Genomic DNA, 16,754 nt, shown 5'->3' with positions numbered 1-16,754 from the left:
CACCTGCTCGCACCGAACACAGCCGTTGTCTCTGCTGTCCTCCGGTACGAGCGCCAGGCTCAGGCACTCCCTGCAGCCAGAGACCTGGACACCCGCGTTCTTGCGTGGGGCCTCCGTCTGGGTCCCCACACTCCTTCGAGCAACAGCTTTACAACGGGTGGTAACCATGGCTAGAATATCTCCTGGAAGAGCGATGCCCACTACTTGAGTTGCCAGAAGGGGCGGCTGCACCCTGCCAGTCGCCTTCCCCGCTCGCCCTGCCCGCGCAAACTGCTGCGCCGCTCCCGGGCTGCTGCGCCGCCTCTGTTTGCCGGCTCCCATAAAGCCCGCTAACGGTAACTCAGCCGTCAGCTGTCGGTAGGCGTACTGCCACTTGGTTCTGCCCTGGGAAATCACAGATCTGCACGCTTCTGCACACACAGAGTAAAAAGTCACTGAGGCTACCAGGGAAAGCAATGAGTAGGCATTCCAGTACACGCAAGAAACATGTTAATAGAGGAACAGTGCTCTAAGCATCAAAGTAAGGCATTAGCAAAATCCAGCATAAACAGAGGTGGCACAAGATCACTCAGCTTGAGATGTACTAATTTTGCTTCAGTCCTTTTGTTTCTGTCCAACTTCAAGCTAGGGGAAAAAAGGTATTTTATATTAAGAAGACTCTAAAGAGCGGGAAAGAAAACAAAAAAGAAAAGCGGCAAAGAGATTCTGTGCTCTTAGAGTTCAATATCTGATTTGATATAGGAGCAGAGACTGTAACAGTTTGACATCAGACCACTGAGAGTCACTGATGTACACAAGGCAAGGGACAAAGAAATGATCAATGCTTAGCAAGCTTGTAAACTCAAATGCTAGAAATACGGATTAAAAAGTGAGGGAGAGAAGTAATATGGAGTAGAAACATTTACTTACAAAAAGGTGTCAGCAAATTCAGATGGTCTAACAAGGAAGATGATAGGTTTTAAGATGAATCAGACATTGATCTAATATTTGCAGATTTAATACTTGCAGAAGGAAGAATCTCTGAGTTTTTTAAATTACGTATTTTTTAGTTTAACCTTCAAATATCAAAAAGTGGTTTCCCCTTGGCAGCTGCTACTTCAACAGTCACTTTTTCCTAGGCTTTTAGTAGAAGGGCCTCAAAAGACGCATTTTTAAGGGAAGAACAGGTTTCAGTAATATTGAGAGACAGCACAGAAAAACACCAAGGGCTACTACTATATTTAACCCTTAAACAGGGCATATGTATAGCACCGCGTGCACATTGGCAGTGACTCTACTGTTCAAGGTGTTTTGAAACCTGCACATCAAGAGGACTAAAATGTCTCTTTCTCTTTAACGACTGAAATTAGTTTCCAAATTTCAATCTCTTATTCTTCAAAAAACCCCAAAACTCTTACATAGTTTCTGATCAAAATATGTGTGAAGTATTGCAAAGGAACTTCTCCAAATGCTTTGTCCTGAAGTTCTGCCTTATCTCCCTGACATTCAGATGGTACGTTTAGGAATTATCCAAATACTGCATTCACAGACTACGGATTTCCCACTTCTGTGGAACTCTCACAACACTACAAAAAATACTGAACTCAAAAGTTAGTTCTAGCACTCAGAATAATCAGTTTGCGTTCATTTAAATAAAAGGAGTTACTTAAACTCTTCAGGAACTTAAGACTTCTCACGTAATTCCTTCCCTGACCTATGAATCATGTTGAGTACAGAACCCAAGGAATCGAACTGGACAGAATGGGAAAAGCAATAAGCAGAGAAGTACGATGAAAGATGTGGAACAACTGGAGCTTGGGAAAACACAATGGGGAGAAATGTAAAATGTCAGCAACAAAGTTAGGAAGAAATACTGGGCAAAAGGCTTGATGCTCGCACTCCATAGCCACTTCAAATTGAATATTATCTCCTTTTGCTTGCTAATTTTCTACATCTTAACATTCTTAATTTCTGAAGTGCTTCAGTAGTACTATACCTTGCAAATATTCTTACTAAAAACTGTGCAGTACCTAACTTCAAGAAAAATAAACATACTGAAGTTACTTCTACCAATATCTTTTGAGGTTTGTCTCACTTCAAGGGGAACTATATTGCCCACCACAAATTATGTCACTTTATTACCAGCTGAATCCACCATTTTTCTGGAAATAGAATCCGTGCAAAAGCCTGAAGTTAACAACTGATCTTATACACGCTTTTTAAAATATTTATCTATATCTTCAGGTCTTGCACAATTTCCCTGGTAACAACATAATTAACTACAGATCTTTTCAAGCAACTACAAATCATTTGAACTTTTCTTTTTACATCTCAAATGCGGGTGGCCTCGCTGACTTTTGTATCACTTAAGCAACCACTATATGGAGCACCTGAAATATTATTCTCAGAGCTGTTACACGTCTGCAGGCCACTTGTCGTGCACTCCTCATTAGAAAGGCAGTGGGAACTCTGACTGAGTAGAAATCTCATACGTCCCCAGGGTACAGGAGTATAGAACTCCACAAATCCATCTACTTTAGCCATAGGACAGCACTGCAAAGACTAACGAGAACGGTTCATCTTTCGGTACGGTCCTACAGCACTACGGTTGCAGAGCCTGCACAATTCTGCACAAGCAACTCCCATTCCTACCCTTCTGTATGGGGATGGATGCTGCACCAAGGACCTCCTGATTCTTTTAGATGAGAATGGCACTAAGAGCCCACTCCTGATGCAGGTATGTTATTTTAAAAAGCCTGAAAAAGTCTGCTAGAAAAAAGCTGTATTGTATATGTACATGTACTTCTGCATGTGCGTGTGAGAAAACACAGCTTTTGTATTTGTACACATATATGTGTGTATTTGGTCACTCCTATTTTATATACATGCAAAAATGTATGCATTTTTATATGGATAAACATATATGTGTATATATGCATAAATACATGTGTGTGTGTGTATAAACATACATACACAAAACTTGTAGTCAAAATTTAGTTCAGGAAAAATTCTATATGTCTCACACGCTCATTCAAAATTTAGCCCTTGCTAGTATTTATGTCACACTAAACGTACGAAAATGAAATATAGCTTTTTTAGAGAAGAAAAGAGCTCTTACCTGCTTTACCACTGTCACAGTGCCAGGTGCCATGGTAACTACAGAAGCAACTGCAGTAGCATCATGGGTTTCCGAACCCAACTCAATGATTTGCTGCAGGATGTTTACAGCCGTTGGATCAAGTCTTTCACCTTATCAGAAAGACAGTAACCATAAGCTCATTACAGTAAAACAGCTCTAAGGGTACATGAATCTAAGTGCCACAGACACTTCTTTCCCCTCCTGCCTTAACCCTGACTCACAGCGCAGTTTATACGTTTCAAATAGCTCAGTAACATGACACGCCAATAATAGATCTAGGACAGGAAAGTATTCACAACACAAATTTGCCCGAGGAATGCATGAATCAGAAAGTGAAGCCACACTGATCATTTTTATGCCTTTTTGAGAGAGATCTAAAAGAACACATTGAATAAACAAACAATAGGTACAACTACTAGCAGTACCTGTAAATTAGGAAGCTGCAAGACTTCACAAATCCCCACGTGTATTTGCCAGACATTCAGCTAAATAGAACCTGAACTCTATCCCTATAATGACAACAGCTATTTGGTATATCACAAACCTGTGTTTGCCATCTCTCCTGCCGTCTACAAAACCCCTCAACCTAAAAAAAGTACTGTTACCACTAACCTGCTGAGGCAAAAAGTTAATTGATTGAGAGAGCTCATGCCTACCATCATCTTGATCCCTGTCAAAGGATAGGCAGGTTTACAAAAAAAACCCATATATATTTGTACTCTCTGTTCTCCTCAATTGTGAAAATGTCTTTTCTCATGCAGGAATCTGAATTCTCCTTCTGTGGCCCATCATTCCCACATGCCCAAAGTCAGCATGAGAGATATGTCAGAAAGGGAAAGAAACTCTTAGGGTCATGTTAAAGTTGTGTTATATTTGCTGTAATCACTGTTGGAGCTAGGAAAGAGACAATAAATAAAGCTCATCTCAGTCCCAAACCCTTTCAAACTGAGGTTGATACTGTGATGGAGATCTAAGTCAGATAATCTCATTTCAAACAGAAAGCAGCTATATTTTGTTATCTACATGAGAAACAAGTGTATCTGTTTACTGAAAAATGTTGGCTTGCTTTAAGATTTTTTCCATGTAAACTGCTTGTAGACAAGATACTAGTGTTTTTCATACCCAGAGGTAAAATGGCAGAAAAGTATCAGAATTTGGATGCACTAAAGCAAATCATTCTACTTCAAAAATTACAGCCTCATGCTTAAAATCAAAAATGTTATGTCCAGCATGTGTGAAGATCATGTTTATTTCAATTTAGGTCTACAAAAACTTAAGAAAAGTTATCAAGTGGTTTTTTAATCATTCAGAATTCCCAGTCATTAAAATAAAGTAAGATACAGAAATTGACAGGAACATAATTTAATTGCAACATGCTTGGAAATTCCATTTTAAATGGAAGATTTTGAAATGTATCTGTATTACAAACTAAAAAGATCACAATGATAAACAATTGTAAAATGTTAACTTCTGATAACCAGCACATTTAATTACATATATAAAAACAAGATATATGAACACCCGCTCTAACATCTGATGTTTTAATACTCTCAGAAACCTGAACACTTTTTCTTTTCTTCCAGCCTTTGTTATTTCCCACTTAGTAGTCATAATGTAATCCCACTCTTGTTCTTCCTCAATCTGATACAGAACAGCTTACTTTGTTTTATGTATCATTGGAATTAAGTTTGTTAGTACTGTCTTGGGAACACGGTAAATGAGCTATTCCGCCGTGTCACTTCTGCAGGCTGGCTGATTTAAGCAGGGAGAAAAATAATAGCTAGAGAATTGCCATTAGATGCACACCATCTACTCTGCCAAGATAGCTGATTCCACAAGATATTTAATAATACAGGCAGGAAATTCCACACACCTAGTAATAAAGTGCAAAACAGAGTGTGGTAAGTATTAATGACTTGAGGATATAGAAATTCATAAGGAATGGTAGTTTCTCATAATTTATCCTCAAAGAAAAATATAAACCCCCAGAAGTAAGTTCTAGATGAAAAATTTCATCATTTTTTATAGTTTCAAAGGAGATCATATATTGCCCATCATTCGCAAAAGAATAAGGTATTTATGAAAAAAGATTATTTTGTGTTTTAACCTAAAAAAAAGGTAACTTACCATTCTCAGAAGTATATCTAAGGTTCTGCAATGCAGCTACTGCAGCTTGAGTGCCTTGAACATCTTCTCCAGCCTCCGTGATATGGAGATACTGAGTGGATGCTTCTTCAGAAACTTCTGCAGTTAACTTGAAAACAAAACCCAGCCAACGCATGAACAATCTCAATCTCATTTTAGCAATTTGGAGAACAATGTAAATTCTGAGTTTAAACAAAAGAGTTTTCCAGAACAAATACTGTAACAAGAATTATAGAAATACGAGGTGAAGCAGAATTCAAGAAGAATATTACATGGGAGTCGGGATATCATCCCATAGTTTTCTTCTAGATTCTAATAAAAAAAATTATTTTAAGCATGCTAAATTATCTTGACTTTATTTTTGTTGCACAGTTATTTTAAAACTAACAACAGACTTCTATTGTATCAGGGTCTAGTAAAGACCTTTTGGGCAAAATGACTTTATAATGCATGTCCTTGCTCATCTGGTAAAATGCCTTTGAAGTTTGAAAATGGCATTTTGTTTTAGAAAAATTCTCCTCTCCATGACTACGTTTTTTCAACACAAGCTGTCAACATGTATTCCTGCTCCGACAGCACTTCCTTTGCAGCCGTTCCAACGGCAGAGACTTGCTTGCATCCTGGACGTCCTCTTGTTTTTTCAGGTTGGGGCATCCACTGGGAGAGTGTGCAGAGAATCGTTTGCGAAATGCATATGGATATAAAACTTTGAAAAAATAAAACTTTGAAAGACTACATTTTAAAATGCTTGCTCTGTCTTCTTTGAATAACCAACCATATAGAACCTACTTCGATACTTTTCAAGGACTTTGCATTCTGTTTGTGGATACTCAAAAACTGCTGACCAAGAACTGCAGGACGGCTCTTCCAAATACGGCATCAGATTTACAACAGGGGCCAGACTGCCTGAAATTTAGCAGAACAGCTCTTAAACAGCGGAGGTCAGCCAACTGCAGTTGACTTCTGGCTTTCTCCTCTCGTTGGACACCAACAATAGCCCAGTCAGGCAGTGGAAAAGACACAGCTTGCCAAATATAATTTTTTAAATAAAACTGCCTAGAGAGTTCTGTGGTTTTCCTATACCTCCTGCATCTACAGTCAGTTCTGCTCTGTGAGAGCAACAGTTTTCATCTTAAAACAAATAGCTACACATATCACAAATCTTGAATGGGTAAGCCCTCTCAAGGTAGCTGCCCTACCCCACTCCAAAGCGAGAAAATTCAGGTTTTTGGTTTCTTTTTTTAATAACCCATCTTCTTAGGTCTAACTTAAATTTTTTCAGGTCACATCTTAGTGATTCTGCGATTCCTCTATACTTTGGATTGAAGCTGCAAACACAGAACAAATGATAGAAGACTTACTCTGTATAATAGTACCATTTTAGCTGATGAATTTGCTAATTCAGTTTTCTAGATTCTAACCTTTTCTGGACCAAGACATAAGCTTCCTTCATTAATTCAATATAAGCTTGCAGCTTTGCACATCTTGCAGTTAACACCAGAGACTCTTTGGCATATAACAAAATGCAGTAAGTTTTTCAATGTCACTTTTTTTTGCTAAAATTTTCACCTTTTTTGCTGCAAATAGAGGACTAGAGCCCTAAAATGCAGAAGCGCTTACAATGTTGCTAATACTACCAGATAATAAAACAGTCAAGCTTAACAGTCATAATGATGTATGCATTCAAAATGGAGATAAGATCACAGGACCTCCTGATATTATATAAAAACAAGGACACATTTTTGAATACTTCTTATTCTTACCCTTACTTTTCTCCATAGAATTTTTTTAAAATTTTAGGGCCAAAGCCATGGCAACTTTGCTTTACCTCCCACTTGGTCTCCTCATCTTGTTCCACCAGCTTCATTCCATGCTTGTTTTTAAGATGTCTGTTGAATTCCCATTTTGTACCATACACAAAGCTGCAAACAGGACACTTAATGCCACCTATAAGGAAACAAATAAATTCCGTGAGTTACTTTCATATAAATTGCCCCTCTACTGCGCTCCACTCTCATGAGACCCCACCAGCAGTACTGCATTCAGCTCTGGAGCCCTCAGCACAGAAGAGACATGGACCTGTTGGAGTGGGTCCAGAGGAGGCCACAGAAATGATCAGGGGGATGGAACACCTCTCCTGTGAGCACAGGCTGAGAGAGTTGGGGTTGTTTAGCCTGGAGGAGAGAAGGCTGTGGGGTGACCTGATTGCAGCCTTTCAGTATTTAAAGGGGGCTTATGAGAAAGACGGGGACAGACTTCTTAGCAGGGCCTGTTGCAATAGGACAAGGAGTAATGGTTTTAAACTAAAAGAGCGTAGATTTAGACTAGATAGAAGGAAGAAATTTTTTACAATGAGGGCTGTGAAACACTGTCACAGGTTGCCCAGAGAGGTGGTAGATGCCCCATCCCTGGAAACATTCAAGGTCAGGCTGGACGGGGCTCTGAGCAACCTGATCGAGTTAAAGATGTCCCTGCTCACTGCAGGGGGGTTGGGCTAGATGACCTCTAAAGGTCCCTTCCAACCCAAACTATTCTATGATTCTGTTCTATGATTCTATTAAATTCTTTTTCAAGGCAGTAAGGATCCATTTAATTTGACCCCATCTCCATCAAGCCACACAGCTGTAATTTGAAAAGGTTTCCTTTAGCCATGTGTCCAACATGAAAAAAAGGCAAAAGAAATAAAGCAACTGAACTCTCACAGTGCTTAAAGCGCAATTTTGGATGATGGTAATGGAAGGAGTCTGGAACAACTCACATATCTGGGAAGGTATAGCAATGCTGCCTCCCTGCCTGCATGCCTCCCTGCTGCGGATGTGAAGTTGCAGGAATGCTGTTCCCATCTTTCCCTCTCTCTTCACCTCTATCCCTGGGGAAGCCCTACTACAGACCAACTAGAAAAAAAGAGCAGGAACAGACAACTATTTGTGTTAGTCTCATACAGCATTATTTCCACAGTTAGGTCCACATAAGAAGCACTGGTTTCATCTCTCAGGAGCTAGATGATAACAGAGATAGCCAAACTACAACAGAGAACATAAACTGTAAAATAAGTAACTTCTCTACTGGGTAAGAACTTGTGTTTGCTTTGCTAACGAAATCCATTCTAGGAGTGGACATTAAAGCGCGAAGTTCTTCCAAGGATTGACAACACACTAAGTTTGACCAACCCCACCCCAGTTTTTTCCTTGGCCACAAAAAAGTACTGCAAAGCTAGAGGATGCTGCAGCCTTGCAGAATCATTCTCACAGTCATGATTCCAGTTGAAACTGAAGTTTAGCAGCACCAGTGAAGACTAGTCATAGTTTCCAAGTGAAATTTTTTTCAAGTCTGAGGGTATCTATGACTTCTGTTCTGCTTTCGGCCCACCACAAAGACTAGCACAAGTTTTAAATAATTCCAAACTAATGCTTTTTCCCTGTAAATACTCCTTTACTTATTTCAAATCATAGAGTTCCTTAGAGACTATTTTTAATGACTACTCCATCAGATATCATTGTAGCTTCAAATGTAAATTATACGTATAGTCCGAAAATCTGCAAGACTGGGGACTCCGACAAGCTTCAGCTGTAACGGTCGGGTCCCCTGTTCTCTTACAAAGCCCTGGTGTGCCGGCCTCCAGGACACAATGCAAACCCATACTGCACTGTACTCTTCCAGTAAGTGCTCAGATATTATACAGGGGACCTAATAAATGCTTATAAATATCTCAAGGGTGGGTGTCAGGAGGATGGGGCCAAACTCTTTTCAGTAGTGCCCAACGACAGGACAAGGGGCAATGGGCACAAACTGAGGCACAGGAAGTTCCAGCTGAACATGAGGAAGAATTTCTTCCCTCTGAGGGTGACGGAGTACTGGAACAGGCTGCCCAGGGAGGTTGTGGAGTCTCCTTCTCTGGAGATATTCAAGACCCGCCTGGACAAGGTCCTGTGCAGCCTACTGTAGGTGACCCTGCTTCAGCAGGAGGGTTGGACTAGATGACCCACAGAGGTCCCTTCCAACCCTGAACATTCTGTGATTCTGTGATATTTTTTAAGTGCTTAGAAACAACACTGAGATCTTAATATTTACCATACACAGTAGTGGCATACTTCAATAGTTCAAAAAAACTGTATCTTCTCTAAGACTGCTGTTCTGGTTTTCTCAAGTTTCAAAAAGCATGAAGTTTTTCGGCACATTATCAAAGCAAACCAGGGAGAGTTAAGAATGTAGTGTCATCTTCACCCAACTAACTTTGCTTTTCAGAGTTTCTACTGTTTATGTACAAAACTGCAAACCTAAGTTTTCTGCCTATCTGCAACATGATTGTATAGCATGAATTTAGCACAATGTTTACTGTCTGAGTATGCAGCACTACAGATAAAAAACTGAGCATGACGAAATCATAAGCATTCAATTTTCTGCACTGGCTTAAACAGCTTTTACTTCTTTTTCTTACGAAAGTCATTTGGTCAAACGTCAGACCTCAGTTGCTTATAACTATGCAAGTAAGTATTTCTCTTTTTTCCCGCTATTGACTAAAGCAGAACAAAAATAACCTGCATGTGATAAATTGTTGCATTAGGTGACCAGAACGCACTCTAACAAAACTAATGGCTAGCGCAGGGCGTTACGCCACGTTAGGAACTAGGCCACCAGATGGCTGTCTCCACTTTATCACGGCAAATGACGACTCTTACCCATCACGTTCAAATGCTTCAAATATACTCTCATAAGCTGGTTATAAGCCAAGTCCTCATTGCATATAGCCTTTTATGAATAAGGTGATTAGAAAAAACATTCCGTTTTACAGTAATGGAAACCTACCATATGGTATGCCACCAGGTGAAAAGAAATAAACTTCTTACTTGGATAAAACAGACTGTAACAACACCCAGGTGGTAAGGTCTTTCACTGACACTTATTATTCCCCAAAAATTTCCCTCTTTGCTCTCAATCTATTATAAGTCTTTACCAAACTTCACTATTATAGCAGATGTTCAATACTCTAGACAACACTGAAATAAATTCCCTATAAAGGGAAACTCAGAAGTTCACAAAAGCAAAATACCTTTGTTCAGATTAGGATAAAGATACTATCAGCTACAGAAAATGAAATTAATATTTGTTTCACACCAATCTATAGTATCATGAAAAAAATGCTGTTCTGAAAGAGAGGGCACTTTTCTGCATTACTTTGATGTTGAAACTTTTACAACACACTAGATAAATTAAAGCTGTAACTTTTGCCATTATGACTTTAATTAAAGAATAAATAATAGAAGCATAGAATTAAACTGGTAACATGTAACTCCACGTCAGTGACTTGCTATGAAAGTTCAGAAAAATTAATTTCTCGATGATTCTTTATAATAATGGGTAACATACAGAGAAAATCAATGAATTACACACCTTGACTACTTTCAATACCAAAAACAATGTTTGCAACAAAATAATGAACACAAATATTATACAGCTCCACAACCTTTTTCCATCATGGCATTGACATGTGCTCTCAAACCATTTATTTATTGGACCAAAATCTCCACAAGACAACTATTATGATGTGTCAAAAGAAAGCATGTGGTATAACAGAACACAGAGGCCACAACTGGGTCATCATGTATGTACTGCACAAGTTCACTGTACAAACATAAATAGAAAATCCATCTCCCGGAGAGTGCAGAAATATGTAAATAAAACAATGGATGGTAGGGAGTATCAGTGAAGTGAAAATAATATCTGGAAAAAATTTATGTGACTTGCCCAGCACAAAGCAAATGAAACTGAAAAAGGAAGGTATCAACTGAGCAAGTAGGCAGGCTCTTGCAAAAAACCTAGTGGGTAATGCATATACAATGCTCTTGCCCCTGTGCAGAATACATCAAACTCTAGCAGTATTTATTTTCCTTTATTACTTTAAAATACTAAATAAATGTCAGATCATAGACATCTATTTAAACAAACAAACTAACAACAAAAAACCAAACCCCTGGCTGATCCTAAATTCTAATGCAAGGCCAGAAATTAAACACTGCTGTCTATCCCTAACAATGCAGCTGCTCAAATGAGCACGTTCCCTCTTCTATTCTATGAATCATTCATTTATTTATAAACTCATTCCAGGAACCTCGAGTACAGTCCAGTAGTCTACAGTCATATAAATATTTCCAATTAAGATTACTTGCAATGTCCACAAAAACCAGTTGAGAGTAGAGAAGAAAAGATGAGCAAGCATGAGGCAATTCACTCCGGGCTCAGTGGGTAACTGAGAGCAAGCAGAATACAATACGAATAGATATAGACAGCTTTTATTAGATATTAATCTTTGTTAGTTTCCCTTCTCACTTTTTCCCTAAACCCTTTCGCTTGCTGGTTCTCCCTTCTTTTCCTTTTCATCTGTAGTCCTTTAATTTCAAAGAACTTGTTTAATATCAAGTCTGAAGGATCTTCTTCCCTTATATGAATACATAAATAACTTTCCAAAATTGCTTTTCAGATCTATGAAAATGGCAAATTGTAACTTGATAGAGGCTAGTCAGACAGCAAGTTGCAACTGCTGACCCAAGCAGCACAGAAACACGTACCTTGTCATACTGCATAACGCATCCACAATGATCTGTTTGTGCTGTGTGACCCAGACACAGAAGATCTTCCGATTCCAAAATCAGGAAAATTTTTATTAACTTCAATAGGACTCATGTTTACCAGCTCCAAATGCAACTCCTAATTAATTCAAGTCTCCCACAAGGAACATTTTTTTCTTCCCCAGTGAGATACCAAAACACTGAGAAAATCTGACATTTCTCCAGTGTGATAAGAAATTTGCAGGTCTCCTGTTTTCATTTTGAGCTCGTGTGTAAGATCCATGCGATGTGTCATAAAGGAGGAAATGGAGGTGGCAAAGGAGGTTGCACGTGGGAAAAGTCACCTATTAACATGGTTTTATTCATGGTAGAGTCCTGATAAGAGGCCCTGACTTCATGGTTACTACATGGATTTGAAGCCCCTTCACTGCTCTAAAACCCCACACAGCAGGTGAACACGTGCAAAGCAGGCACAGCGCTAGTGGTAGCATGGGAAATATAAATACTGTGTAAGGAAGAGAAGAGAAAGAACAATGATGCAAAATCAGAGATGGAAAGAACAGAATAGAGTATTTCAGTCAGAAGGGACCTACGACTATCATCCACTGCAGCTCTCTGACCACATCAGGGCTGAACAAAAGTTACAGCATGTTCTTAAGGGCATTGTCCAGATGCCTCTTCCAACACTGACAGGCGCGGGGCATCACTCACTGCTCTACGGAGCCTGTTCCAGTTTTGACCACCCCCTTGGTAAATAAATGCTTCCTAGTGTCCAGCCTGAACCTCCCCTGGTGCAGCTTTGAACCATTCCCATGCATCCTAGCGCTGCATACCAGGTAGAAGAGCTCAGCACCTCCCTCTCCACTTCCCCTCCTCAGGAAGCTGTAGAGAGCAATGAGGTCGTCCCTCAGCCTCCTTTTCTCCAAACTAGACAAGCCCAAAGTCCTTAGCTATTCACAGAATCACAGAATAACACAATGGTAGGTTGGAAGGGACCTCTGAGAATCGTCTAGTCCAACTCCCCTCATCTTCAGATTGAACTTCCTATGCTTCAGTTTGTGCCCATTGCCCATTGTCCTGTCGCTGGGCACCACTGAAAAGAGTTTGGCCCCATCCTCTTGACACCCACCCTTCAGATATTTAAAAGCATTTATAAGGTCCCCTCTCAGCCTTCTCTTCTTCAGGCTAAACAAGCCCAGCTCCCTCAGCCTCTCCTCAAAGGAGAGATATCCAGTCCCCTAACCAATTAGGATCACAGAATCATAGAAAGTTTTGGGTTGGAAGGGACCCCTAGAGGTCATCTAGTCCAACCCCCCTGCAGCGAGCAGGGACACCACTAACTAGATCAGGTTGCACCCTGTCCAACCTGGTCCTGAACGTTTCCAGGGATGGGGCCTCCACTACCTCTCTGGGCAACCCATTCAAGTGTTTCACAACCCTCATTGTAAAGAATTTCTTCCTTATATCCAGCCTAAACCTACCCTGTTTTAGTTTAAAACCGTTACCCCTCGTCCTGTCACTGCTGTCTCTACTAAAAAGATTGTCCCCATCTTTCCTATAGGCTCCCTTTAAGTACTGACAGGCTGCAATCAGGTCTCCCCGCAGCCTTCTCTTCTTCAGGCTGAACAAGCCCAACTCTCTCAGCCTGTCCTCATAGGAGAGATGCTCCAGCCCTCGGATCATTTTTGTAGCCCTCCTTTGGACCCGCTCCAACAGTTCCATGTCCTTCTTGTGCTGAGGGCTCTAGAGCTGAACGCAGGACTCCAGGTGAGGTCTCACCAGAGCAGAGTCACCTCTCTCGACCTGCTGGCCACGCTTCTCTTGATGCAGCCCAGGACACGGTTGGCCCTCTGGGCTGCCAGCGCACATTGCCGGCTCATGTCCAGCCTTTCATCTATCAGTACCCCCAAGTCCCTCTCAGCAGGGCTGCTCTTGATCCTTTCATCCCCCAGCCTGTATTGATACCGGGGATTACCCCGACTCAGGTGTAGGACCTTGCACTTGGCCTTGTTGAACCTCATGAGGTTCACACAGGCCCACCTCTCCAGCTTGTCCAGGTCCCTCCGGATGGCATCCCGTCCTTCTGGTGTCGCAACCGTACCACTCAACTTGGTGTCATCTGCAAACTTGCTGAGAATGATTCATAGTTCCCTAGTCCTCATAGAAATCTAGGACAGGAATTCTAGGTTTCCTCATAGGAATCATCTAGGATCAATAGTCTCCCATTCCTCATAGGTCATTCCTTCCAGCCCTTTCATCAGCTTTGTTGCTCTCCTCTGGACACATTCAAGGACCTTCACATCATTCTTAAATTGTGGGGCACAGAACTGCACACAGCACTGACGCTGAACACAGTGGGATGATCACTCTTTTGACTGGCTGGTCATGCTGTACCTGATTCACCTCAGGATGGGGTTTGCCCTCTGGACTGTCAGGGAACACTGCTGGCTCCTACAGAGCTGGATGCCAATCAGCATCCCCAGATCCCTTCCTGCAAGGCTGCTCTCCAGCCACTCCTCTCCCAATTTCCACTTCTGCCTGGTGTTAGTCCATCCTACGTGCAGAATCTGGCATTTGAACTTGTTCAATTTCATCCCATTAATCACTGCCCAATGCTCCAATGTGATGGACAAATCATGTCCACCACAGAAAAAAATAAAGGCTGTTCTCTCTCATCTCACTCTAACGTCTTCATTATAAGACTACTCCTGCATTCTCAAAAACTTTACACACTTTTTGTTTCAGTGGAAAAGAATTATTGTCAGAAGTGCTTATATCTGGCTTCCAAAGGGGAAGGAAAACCTAACTGGCATATGATTAATTTTATTTGTTCAAAACATTATAAATATGTTCCTTAATTTCATGTTAACAGAGATCAATCTCAGGTACCTGTTCTTAAGAGTGGCTATGGACAAATAATTCCTCGCAGTGTTCAGGTATCTGTAAAGTCAAACAAAGCTCCCCATAGTGCAAAGTTCTTCCTTCACCAGCACGACTACAGAATAGAGGCTTTGAGTACTGACCGAGTAAATGTTACGTCTTTGAAACAACTGCAGGTTCCCTGACAACTGTCACTGTCTGTGAAAATAACTGTAAAATTCTACTATACATTCCTGCGCTGAAATTTATAGACAAAGATCTACTTCAAAAATTATTTCTGTTTTTTTGACAAAAAGGAAACAAAGAAATGTCATATAAAAATAACACCGGCTCAAACTCCTTTATCTAGTTATACATTTCTCCATTATAGTGCAAGTCTCAGACTCTAATTTCAGTACCTTTCTGTGTGTCATATTTCAGTATTATTTTAACATGAATTAATGCCTTCAATAGACGAATGTTCTGCATTAGATGAATAATTTGGAAATAATATTTAGAAATAATGTCATCTTAGAATTATATTTAATTCATTATCTAATACAATTGCATTATTTCAGTCTCTATTCTTCTTCAACAGAACCAGAAATTTTGAAGATCCCAAAAGATATTATAAAAAGGCTGGTAGTTTCCACTAAAAAATAGGGAAAACACTTTCTGAGATTGTCAGAAACAAAGCAAGAAACTCAACTGTACCCAGCATGAAAATATTTTCATGTTTAGTACTAAATTTGGCTTTCACCTCTTCTTCCCCACTTCTCCCCACACCAGGCACTAGAACTGAAGGAGCTTTATACTCAAACCAGTACCTGACTGTGCAGTCAATTCTTTGCTTTGGTTCACCTGCCCGGTGCGCAACAGCAAAACTATTTCTGGGAGTCAGACAACCTGTACACGATGCCCTTCCTAGCACCCAGACACCGCAAGGAGTTACAATTTGTGATACCTGTATCCAGCAGAAATAAAGCAACTAGTGTCGTTGACCATCTTTTCAGAAGGATACATGACTTCAGCTGGGATGAAATTTATAAACAAAAACAACAGCCAGGAACGTAACTTTTTATGCTGCTATACGAATGTGGTAAAAATGACTACAACCTGATTCTCTCTTCCCCTTGGCATTCCTTTAGATCTTATTCTTGAATTTTTGATCCTTCCCGAAATCCTTGTTGCCTTTACTTAGTTTATCCATGACAGCAGAAGGGGACAGGAAGTCTGACAGCAGAAGGGGATGGAAAGATGAAGATCATAAAATCATAGAATCGTTTAGGTTGGAAAAGACCTCTAAGATCATCAAGCCCAACTGTAAACCTAACACTGCCAAGTCCACCACTAAACCATGTCCCTAAGCACCGCGTCTACATGTCTTTTAAATACTTCCAGGGATGGGGACTCCACCACTGCCCTGGACAGCCTGTTTCAGTGCTTCACAACTCTTTCAGTGAAGAAATTTTTCCTAATATCCAATCTGAACTTCCCCTGCAACAACCTGAGGCCATTGCCTCTCATCCTATTGCTTTTCAGTTGGGAGAAGAGACCAACACCCACCTCACTACAACCTCCTTTCAGGTAGTTGTAGAGAGCGATAAGGTCTCCCCTCAGCCTCCTCTGCTCCAGACTAAACAGCCCCAGTTCCCTCAGCTGCTGCTCATAAGACTTGTTCTCTGGACCCTTCACCAGCTTCGTTGCTCTTCCTTGGACATCATAGAACATCATACTCCCCCCAGCAAAGAACTCCATATGTTGACAACTTAGCAAAATCCCTATCCCAAAGCCAACACCAAAGGGAAACCACCCATCTTAGGACTCAGAAACAGTGGAAGGGTGACCACAACACCAGGAAAAGGAGTAGAAACTAAGAAGTATGTGTGTTACCATTTTAATTGTAATAATACTATTAGTCAGACTTCTTTTTTATATAAGTACTCTAACTACATTTTATCATTTTTTTAAAATAATAATTAGATCTATACTAATGGTGATTCTTGAACTAGACTGTTAAGATTTCCATTATGCTAACAATAGATTCTTGGCTTTACTTACATAGA

General features: G+C 40.5%; 1 protein-coding gene across 3 annotated transcripts in view; it reads right to left on the bottom strand.

The window, feature by feature from the left end:
• Positions 1-16,754, bottom strand: part of ZFAT (zinc finger and AT-hook domain containing) — a 109,193-nt gene that overhangs the window by 15,482 nt on the left and 76,957 nt on the right. For all 3 annotated transcript variants that reach the window (XM_075415513.1, XM_075415514.1, XM_075415516.1), the window contains 3 exons: positions 7,092-7,210; positions 5,246-5,372; positions 3,098-3,228 (listed from right to left, as the gene is read on the bottom strand). In XM_075415513.1, coding sequence (XP_075271628.1) covers positions 3,098-3,228; positions 5,246-5,372; positions 7,092-7,210 — 377 coding nt within the window. The remainder of the gene's footprint in view (positions 1-3,097; positions 3,229-5,245; positions 5,373-7,091; positions 7,211-16,754) is intronic.

Source organism: Opisthocomus hoazin, chromosome 3 (genome assembly GCF_030867145.1).
Source record: "Opisthocomus hoazin isolate bOpiHoa1 chromosome 3, bOpiHoa1.hap1, whole genome shotgun sequence".
Classification (NCBI taxonomy): domain Eukaryota; kingdom Metazoa; phylum Chordata; class Aves; order Opisthocomiformes; family Opisthocomidae; genus Opisthocomus; species Opisthocomus hoazin.
The sequence above is the reverse complement of the archived record's forward strand: the minus strand, read 5'-3'. Positions and strand labels throughout refer to the sequence as shown.